Source organism: Clarias gariepinus, chromosome 22, assembly GCF_024256425.1.
Source record: "Clarias gariepinus isolate MV-2021 ecotype Netherlands chromosome 22, CGAR_prim_01v2, whole genome shotgun sequence".
Classification (NCBI taxonomy): Eukaryota; Metazoa; Chordata; class Actinopteri; order Siluriformes; family Clariidae; genus Clarias; species Clarias gariepinus.
In genome coordinates, this window is record NC_071121.1 from 23,994,703 (window position 1) to 24,005,032 (window position 10,330).

Consider the following 10,330-nt stretch of genomic DNA (forward strand, 5'->3'; position numbering starts at 1 on the left):
TGTATTTTCACAAAAAAAAAAGACAAAATTGATGATTTGATTTAGGTTTGTATAAGAGTATTCTTAATAGTTTCTTAAAGAAAAAATCTGAATGTTTAGCAATGTAACTTCTATCTTTTCTTGCTCCCAGCTTATGTGATAAAATGGTGCTTTCACAGAATGGCTGAATGAATTCACTTATGTTCAGTTTATTTATATTAAAAATAAAAAAGTTTTTTCTTCAGTTTAAATAGTTTTCTGTCTGCTTTGTGAAATAATTATAGGTTTTAACCGTATTTATTACAACATAAACCTTTAAATTAGACAGTTCTGAACTGTAAAAAAGATGTTCATGAACCGTAAATATTACAGTGTAAACCCTGGAATTTGACGGGTATAAACTAGCAACCTAAGTATGTTAATTAGACAGTTATAAACTGTAAAAAAAATTAAAATCCGTAAAATATACAGTACAGTGGTTGCAATCCGGTAAAACTAATAACGTTGCTACCGTATTTTTGACGGTAAAGTTCTGGCAACCACAGCTGCCGGTTTTTACCGTAAAATTTACGGTTTATTTTTTACAGTGGGTGCTCCCTACTCACTGCTCTTATTGCAGTACAAGTCGGTAAAGGAAACGTTCCTTAACAAAAACTCCATAATTCGGAACACTGTAGTCACCAGCGCTGATGTCACTTTCTCTATATTATTATTATTAATAATAATAATAATAATAATAATAATTGATTAAAACTGAGATGTATTTATTTTTTACAAAGATAATATTAATGATTTCTTGACTTAATTAAAGTTAAAATTATTGTGTCATATTATTTAAAATTATGTCTTCGTCGATAATAATGATAATGAATATATTAACTTTTTTATTTTTGGTTGACAGCTGACACGATAAAAGGACGACGGCACACAGAAGCAGACAGCATTTTAGGTTTGCTGCAGGTGGATGTAAGTTCGGCCTTTTATTTCAGAAATACGGAGAGTACAGAGCTGCCCAGGGGTCATGTAATACAAAAAAACAAAACAAAAAACAAAACAAGTGCATGGATTAATAAATCATGTGCACGGATTAATAAACCGAGGAGGACAAACAGACGTTGAGTATTTTATTTGAAAGTAAGAATTCGTTTTCTCTGTAGAAGTTCGTTGATTACATACATGCAGCGCACTATAGTTTTTCATACATAGCATAAAGGTAAAAAAAAAACAACACACGATATACAGTATATAGTGTTATCTTTTATTATTATTATTATTATAGATGTCAAAAGGGTTTTGTGGCTCGCTGCGTTTTCTTTTCTGTGGGAAATGGCTCCAAATGGCTCTTTGAGTGTTCAAGGTTCCCGGGCCCTGGACTAGACAATTTAAGAATGCTATTTTACAAAAAACAATATATGAAATTAATGGCTTATTTGTTTGTATGCAACAAATTTACTGACAGTAGTTTTATTGTATAATGTCAATAAGACTATACTGTAATAAATAAGTGAAAGACATGACCCTAGCTGAATCAGAGATAAATAATCAAGTTTGTTAATTATCATCAATGCTATTAATGATGCAATAATTCCATTTGAAATAAAAATTCTTACCCATTTTCTTTTTCTGATCTGATTTAGTAATCAATGACAACTGATTAACGTAAAGTAAAAAAAACAACAACTGAAGTTCCTTTTCTTGACAACAGCTTACACAGTGCTTCGTGCAGCTGCATTTATACCACCACAAAGGTTAAGCCACCTGCTTCAACCAAAGTTTTTTTTTTTTTTTTTAGTTGAGGTTTTAACGTCTGGGTAACTGGAACTCCTTAGTAACTTCTTAGCACTAGTTGTGGGAAAGTTTTATGCACATAGACAAAAATAAATTCTGACTCGGCTGCAAGACTCTTCCAGTGACAATTGCTTTAAGTCCCAATTATAGAGCTGTGCAAGACTGTCAAATTACTTAATTGATTAAAATTACTTATTAATTGATTAAAATTACTTCAAAAGGCGAGTGAAACTAGAGATAGGATGAGACTGTTTTGCTTGTAGATGAGGTAGTAAAAATGTGAAGAAATAATTAGAGTAAAATTCTGCTGAATTCTTACAGTAGATCTAAAGATAAAATTAGTGAATGGATGGCAATTTGTGAAGGCATCAATGCCACCTGTGAGTTTGCTACACATACCCCTGAGGAGTGTGAAAAATGGGGGTATGCAGTGTTAATGAAGTGCTGTAATGAATTTTCAGCTGATTTCAGACAATATCAAAAAACATTAAAAGATTAGACTACATACACTAAATACCTGCAGAATACATAAAAACACTCTAAATAGATGATCATGTTGCATCCATAACTACAGTACTTGAGTGGTAAAGAAGCTTCCCGTAAGCCTGGTTCACGTAAGCCTCCTTCACGGAAACCAACACTATGCATGATTTTACACTGGTAATGAAGTGGATCTGTGATCTGTGCATGACTGGCGGTGCTGTAAGAGCAAAGTTTGATTTATTACTTCTGCTGTTACTAAAAAACATATCAAGCACCTTAGTTTCTATGGACACAGGGTATGAAATGTTTCTTAATGAACCAGTTGCATACCGCACAAAAATAAAAAAAATTATCACAATTTTGTAAAAACTAATCCTTAATGTTCTTATATTTTTTGGTGGGGATACTGTAGGAGTTATTTCCAATTTTAAGAATGTTGATATATTGCTCTTACTCCTACTCCTTAAAGTAGGACCAAAATTGCATCACTCTAATAATTTTTGAAAACTTAGGAGCGATTTCCTACCCCTGGATGCTTGATAAATATAGGCCCTGTACTCACTTTACTGAGCCATATGTTGGCCCTATGTACTGCCAAATAAAACACGCACACCAGAAGCTGTACTATGGTTTTAAGAGCAATATTGAAACTGAAATCGTTTATTGAATTAGAAACAAATTAGTTAAATGTAGTTAAACACGTTACTCATTTGTACTGTTCATGTAAACAAAAAGGACTAGTTAAAAGAATTCTTCCTTGTTATCCTTTCCTGAGTTATGACCTGGTTTACTGACTTAAATAAAAGAAAACTATATTTTTATTTACTGAAGTTACTTTCTGTTTTGTACTGAGAACCTGTAGTATGAACCACACTTGTTAATTTACACTTTCTTTTTGCCAGACCACAAAGCTGGGGTTCCCCTTAATGTTTCAGTTCCCATGCTGCGCTGCTTTTCCAGAAACACTCTGTGTGCAGTTTTGAGGTTTTAAACTGAAAGCACAACACATATTTTTCCCATTGTAATTATACAAGTAAACATGCTTGAAATACCCTTAAAATATACTTCAAACATTAAGAAAGCTCATCTACTTACAGTAACTTTGCTGTGACATTGATATTGTTTGGATTCTTTTCCAAATTTGAATCATGTACTTGTGCCTGTGTATCATGTACCTGTGACGCTTAAGTTTTAGGGGTTTTAATAAATTATTCCTGAATGATTCTGGACCCCACCCATGTGTGATAGTCATGTGACCAAAATATAAATACCCACTCATATTGGGTGTGCAAGAACCGGGGCAGAAAGAGCTGCTGAGACAGTAATGGATCCTATAGAGTAATATGCTATGATATACTTTATAACAACAGCCCTCAATTTTTTTATAGTGCACTTTGCGCCTTTGTTAATCTTCTGCAACATTATGTAAAGTTCTTATTTATTGTATTACACAAAACAATGATCATCTAGAATTAATTTAACAGAATGTTTTTAGCTGTTGGAACAGTTAGGCAAGTGCCGAAAAAAAGTGATTATTACATTCTTACACAAACTGTACCATACCTTATTTGTATTAAAGTTAAATTGGTTACCAATAACAAAATTACAAGAAAGAACATTAAAAAAACATAATCAGGATGTAGCTGTAGTTGCATTTTATTAAAAAAAAAAAAATCAAAATATGTGATTTATAGTGTCTTCTGTGAAATTCCATATACAGCTGAAGCTTTTGTCAGACCAGTAGCAGTGTGCTGAAGGGAAGAACTAGTTTTTTTTTTAAAGTTTTTTCTTCCCTGGTGGAACAGTCATATTCCAGGACCCAACTTGTGAAAGTGTGGTTCTGGGGTGGTTTTCCAGATAAGCAGGGGTGAAAGTAGTTTAAAATTCTTGCCAGTGCTATTTAGGTGCTATGTCAGTGAGGAGAATAAACCATGGAGGTGGTGTACCATCCTGTCTCCAAATTAGAATAGCCTTAGCTAGCTAATTGTTCCTTGGCGAATATCAAATATTATAAAAATGGAAAGCTGGTGCACTATGTACTGTAGAGTGTAGAATATTTTGTTCCATGCACCATGTAGTGCCCTTGATCAGGGGTTTGTAAGGGATTTGGCATTAAGCCTTGTGTTAGAAGCTAGTACTTGCTACGACCAAAGTAGTGAGGTATGTCATAAACTCGTACCGTGTTCGTGAAAGGTCTCGCTCACGTTAACTAGCACTAATGAAAGAATAAAACACAACACAACACAGATGTTTCAGAGGCAATTTACAATATTTAGAAGCAATTACTAAGAAGACACATTGTTGTTTAATATGACATAACATTATCATGCATCTTGTCTTTCTGGAATTGCTACAGTAACTGGTATTGAATGTGGTATTTGACAGGTAGCATGTCTCCCCTCTTTACAGTAGAGGGGCCTGTACTGACCTACTTTTACCCATGAACGTCAGGTGATTGACACGGCCAGTCTTACCTGCCACTTTTTCCCCTGATGTTTGTCCTGAGTAGTTGTGTCACATTGTTTGTTTGGGTAACTGTCTGGCTGACTTATGGACTTCCTTCCTAGTAGATTGATTGATGATAGATTTTCATCTGCTTAGTAATTGTTACTAATATCTAGCCTTGAGAGTCAAATTACAGATCACAACAGTTGTGATGTACTTAAACTATTATGGATTGTCTGATGGAAATTCCTCTTTTGGGTTTTGTTCAGCTTCTGTAATTTGAAAGATCTCATTCATTTCCTCACGAAATTTGACACCAAATAAGCCGTAGCCCACTGGGATGAGAAAGCACCGGGTGATAGCCAGAATAAAGCAGATGTATTTGACATAGTAGAAAAGATTATGTGCAGAAATCCAGATCAGATGATAAGCCAATATGTACAGAAAAGTCATTAGGATGTGAGGTGCCCAAAAAATAAGGAATGTAGATAGTAGAAAGAATGCAAGTCCAACAATTCGGTGTTTCTGGTTTGTTAGGGAATTGAAGAGAATTTGAAAAATCCTGATGTAGCAAAAATCCATTACCAAAAAGCCACAAAGAAAAAAAATGTTGTATTCATACATAATAGCAACAAATGCAGATTGGCTGCTCCTCATACAGACTTCTGAGTAAGAAAGTGCTGCAGTGTTCACCACAACTGGCAACGCTGCCAAAGTGCTCCCTATTAGTGCACCAAAAAGTGCTCTTCTGGTACATAGTCCTTTATTCCAGCCTAAATCAGGGTGCACCAGGGCCATGTAGCGCTGAACGATCATTAGCACCAGGAACATGATGCTGCAGTAAAATCCAGCTGTGAAAATATAGTTAAACCCTTTGCACCCTGCGTCTCTGGGAATCAAACCCCAGATATGTTCGTAGACCCTGAACATCAGTCCAGCGGTAAACAACATGTCTGAAAGCGTTAAGTTGAGAATGAAGATGATGGTCAGTGATCGGAGCCTCATAGAGGATACTTTGATAACAACGAAGATGTTGCCAATGAGACCAAGGAGGATCATAATGCTGAGAATTATGGAAAGTTCAGTGTGTCCATCTTCAGGCGTCGATCCTTCCTCATTTTGTTTAATATATTTAAATGAATTGTTAGACACGTATGGAAAATGGAAAAATATACTTGGAGTCTCCATTGGTGTGCTGGTCTCTGAAAAACAAAAAAAGAGAAAACAAAGTTTTTTGAGGATAAGCAGTGTAGATAACAGATGTATGCTCAGTAGTGTGACTGACATTTTCCAATGTAAATACTGTAGTGTGGTTTTCTGAAATAAAATGTTTCCTTTGATGCAAAACTATAATTTTATAATCTGATTTAACCTTAAAACCAGAGATATGCATTTTAATATTAACCTCAAATTTCACAGAAAGATGCTCTACCCATCACTACATTCATAAAATAATCTACTTATAGACTGATTTAGGCAATGTTCTCAAATCCTGCAAAAATAGATATTTTTATCCTAAGAATATCGCAGTTACAATATATCCTGTAGGATATAGTGGAGTAAAAGTAAAAAGTATCCTCTAATCCTCTAGAACTACTCAAAATTCAAATTTTATTTGTCACATAAACAGTCATACGCAGTACGATATGCAGTGAAATGCTTATACGACTGCCAGTGACCTCAAAAAAAAAAAAAGAATTAAAACATAAGAAATAAATATGAATAAAAGAAATATGATAGAAAATTAAATTTAACTAGGATAAGAATAGAGATTAAAATAGATATACTGTACATAAAAATAAATATAAAAAATACTCTAAATATACTTTACTCAAGTAAAGTATTGTGCATATATGTGAAGTGCAGTACAAAAGTTACTTTCCACCTCTGCTTATAGATCATGATAAGACAAAACAAACAACAAATAAGAAATCAGAAAGAGCAGAAAGTGTCCTGTTTCCTGAAACCTTTTTAAAGGCAGAAACTTTTTTGCATTCTATGTTAACATTCACAAAATACATTCTTTTTTTACAACTTACATTATATTAGCAGCTACAAACTGTCAGTCTCTTACAAGCAATCCTTTTTTTGCTCTTTCTTGGGGCAATTAAGACAAACAATCCCTGGGCAGTAAATAAAAACATCTTACTGAAAATGCAAGCATATAAAATTTGGTGCTTAAAGGTTTATAGGCAAGAAATATAATCAACAAAGATTTACTGTAATGAGGAAGTGATAACATGCTCACTACTGAATCAGAGACAAATCACTGAAGTCTGTTTATCAACAGTGCTGTAAATAGTTAAGGAAATTTAAGTTCAACTAAAAACTTACCCATTTTTCTTCCCTAAATCACGACCCGATTTACTGAAAGTTAAATGAACCTATAGATTTAATCACTAAAGTTGATTTCCTTTTATACGCACAGAGTAAGATGATCTGAAAGATGGTCACAATTTTGGAATTTCCCTTTGTGTTCCTCTTTGCACAATGCTGTCACGAACGAGGTGTAATGGCTGGTGTTGATCGCCATGGGCGAAAAGAGCAGGCATAGAGGCAGAGGGGTTGTGTAACCAAAAAGAGTCTTTTAATGACAGTAAACACAAAGGTATAAATAAAGACTCGACAAACAAAAGGAACAACCAAACTCAAACAATACTTAATAACTTTGGGTTAACCCGGGCTCTCTGGCAGGACACAGGCAAAAGGACGAATACCACACGTCCTGTGGCGAAGCAACGGCAGGAGGACGAAACACGGGAAAGAACACACCTACTACGCGTGGAGCCGAGACTGGACACAAGAAGACAACACACCCGACGAGACTGGAGAGAGAGAGACGGGACTAGGGCTAAAAGACATGGCAATCAGCTAGGCATGGCTTTTAGCTAAACATGGTTAAGCAGTACTTAACCATGGCAGTTACACATTCACCTAGCTAAGCATGTCTTTAGCCCAAACATGCACTAAGCTACACTTACCTAATAGCTCCAGACACACTAGGGAATTGGGGCACAGAAACAAAGGGACACGGGATACCCAGTGGCTAGGCTAGGGGACACTAAGGAGGCAGGAAACACAGAATAGCTAGAGACACAAAGGGGCTATGGCTAGAAGCATGCTGGTTAGCTCAACCTAGATTTTAGCTACACACACTTCTAGCCAAACACACACCTAGCTACTTACCTGGCTCTAGCTAAACACACAAGAAACAGGAGGATAGAACCACAATACTCACATACACATATGACATGACTGAATCAGCTACACACACACTCACACAGAGAACATATACAGAAAACAATGCCAAACTGAGAGCCCAAGTCAACAAATCTTAAATCAAAATATAAACTAAACAAAGAACAAAACAAACCAAAATGCCCACACAAATGACATTAGGTGAAACCAATAATGCTCCACCCAGTTTCCCAGACTAAACAGCTATTTATAGTTAGATTAATGGCTACCTCGGCTCAGGTGTGCACTCGCATCACCTGACCGAGGTGCCTTCTGGGAAACTGAGTCAGCCAACAAAAACTAATACCATTAGTTGAAACTCCACGGCACAAATCACTTTAAATAATGCACAAATCACTTTAAATAAGTCACTTTACAAAGTCACTTTTTATGCATACTTGCACACCACAGCTATTTAAACATTCAAAATCTGTTGACAAATTTCTATTTTCTTTCTATACTTTTATACTTGATATATTTATAATTCGCTTTTTTATAGATATCTTGTTCTTATTTGTAAAGTTTATTTTACTATTACTTTGTACAGTACATTTGCACTAGTTAATCTTATTTTCTAACGTACGTCTCTTATTACAGTATATTTTACTTTGTACAGCATATTTTACTAGTTAATTTTATTTTTTAAAGTATTTCTTTCATTCCTATTATTTCTTATGTATAAGCTTGTACTATTCTTTTCCTTTAAGGTCACTAGCAGTTGTATAAGCATTTCACTGCATATCGTACTGTGTATGACTGTGTATGTGACAAATAAAATTTGAAAACTACAACTAAAAAACAGCGACCTCGGGTGGTGGTCCCTTACAAATGCTCTTACCCGTATAACAACATGCATTTAGGGCATGGCAGTCAGGTTAAAACTGAAAGTTTTTTTTAGTATATATACTTAAAAGTTTGTAGAAATAGTTAAATGGCTAAAGCTAAAAATAATCTGATCAGCTTTAATTTAATCAGTGATATTATTTCAGGTTGAAGCCCAAAGACATGTCTGTCTGTCTTTTCTATAGCAAAACGGGACGGGACTAGTTTAACGGGGTCATAAGAGAAATTTCTGTTTCACAGACGTACTTTGTGATTTTAATCCCGCCTGAATCCGCCATGTTTGTCTTTCTCTTACACGACCTCCGTAAAAATTCCAGAGCAAATTACCTACTGTTTTTTTAGTAAACTCGACGGTCATCTGAGAAATTTAATCCCGTCCGAATGCGAATGTTTGTGATTGCTGATATTTTTTTTTTTCCAAAATGCGTTTCTTTTGTGTTTCTCTAATGCGCAAGTGCTGTGTCAAAGTTGGTTCCCCCATCAGGATCCTTTTTTTTTTTAGCCCCACCCCCGTGAAAACGGCACAGGGAACGCGCATTTAGGAGAAGGCTCGCCCGCGGAGAGTAATGCACGAATCAGTGAAGTTCTACGGAGCGCGATAAAGGCCAAAAAGGCGCTTTTTAATCCCTGAAACGGAAAAAACGGCGAATTTCACGTGCCTCAAAAACGAAACTTATCATAACATGCGTTGTATTTTTTTTTCTGGTATACGCTACCTATGATTTATTTATGCTATTTTACCAAGGGAATATATATATATATATATATATATATTGCAGCGTTTTTACGCCGGTAAGAATGCTGGAGAGACGAGTGAGCTTATTTGCTGCCCAATGCAAATGGCTGGGAGTATTTTTTTTAGCAATGGCACGAAATAGCACACACAAACACTTCCCACCATTACTAACACATCTAAAACATACACACATACCCTGACCAAAGCCACTAACCCAAACACCTTTTCCCAACAGGGTGAACACATAACAGTCCCATCCCGCAAAGCATGATGGTTCCCAAGCGAAACCCCGCCCACGCCACAATATATATATATATATATACAGATTTGACTCTTTTTTTTTTTTTTTTAATAAATAAAATAAATGGACCACTACCAGTGCTGATACTTTTAATATACAGTTTGGGTTTATTCAGATTGATGTGACCTAGTGAGTTGACATCTCAAAATGCTAATTATCCTGCATTATTATTATAATTATTATTGTAATTAAAAAAAAAAAAAAATAATAATAATAATAATAGTAATTATTATTATTATTATTATTATTATTAATATTAATATTAATGTCTTGAGACTGTATCTGACGGGTCTCTATTCTGGCATTATGGTTTTGCTGAAAAGACGTCTGAGAAGAAATATCAGACAAAATCTCGCAAGTGTTACTGCTGACTTGTTTCCCGACCACAGGAAAAGTCTGTACATTGTGCTTTGTCACTGTCAGATACTGTTTCCCTTATATTTTCGTGTTCTCATACATATCAGACTGTTGCTACTCATTTGTTCCCACACCACAGGTGAATTAGCAGAGTTTTATCC

At 35.1% G+C, this 10,330-nt stretch overlaps 1 protein-coding gene across 4 annotated transcripts; it reads right to left on the reverse strand.

Annotated features, from left to right (window-relative positions):
* Nucleotides 1–4,740: 4,740 nt before the first annotated feature.
* Nucleotides 4,741–9,217, reverse strand: LOC128509900 (chemokine XC receptor 1-like). Of its 4 annotated transcripts, XM_053481767.1 has the most exons (3): nucleotides 7,030–7,096; nucleotides 6,735–6,843; nucleotides 4,741–5,897 (listed from the first exon to the last, which is right to left on the reverse strand). In XM_053481767.1, the coding sequence occupies exon 3, from the start codon at nucleotides 5,881–5,883 to the stop codon at nucleotides 4,921–4,923; it is 963 nt and encodes a 320-aa protein (XP_053337742.1). In that variant the 5' UTR covers nucleotides 5,884–5,897; nucleotides 6,735–6,843; nucleotides 7,030–7,096; the 3' UTR covers nucleotides 4,741–4,920. The 4 variants fall into 4 exon arrangements, with proteins under 4 accessions (XP_053337742.1, XP_053337744.1, XP_053337743.1 ...); XM_053481769.1 differs by lacking the exons at nucleotides 6,735–6,843; nucleotides 7,030–7,096 and adding an exon at nucleotides 9,107–9,217; XM_053481768.1 differs by lacking the exons at nucleotides 6,735–6,843; nucleotides 7,030–7,096 and adding an exon at nucleotides 7,122–7,515.
* Nucleotides 9,218–10,330: the final 1,113 nt, after the last annotated feature.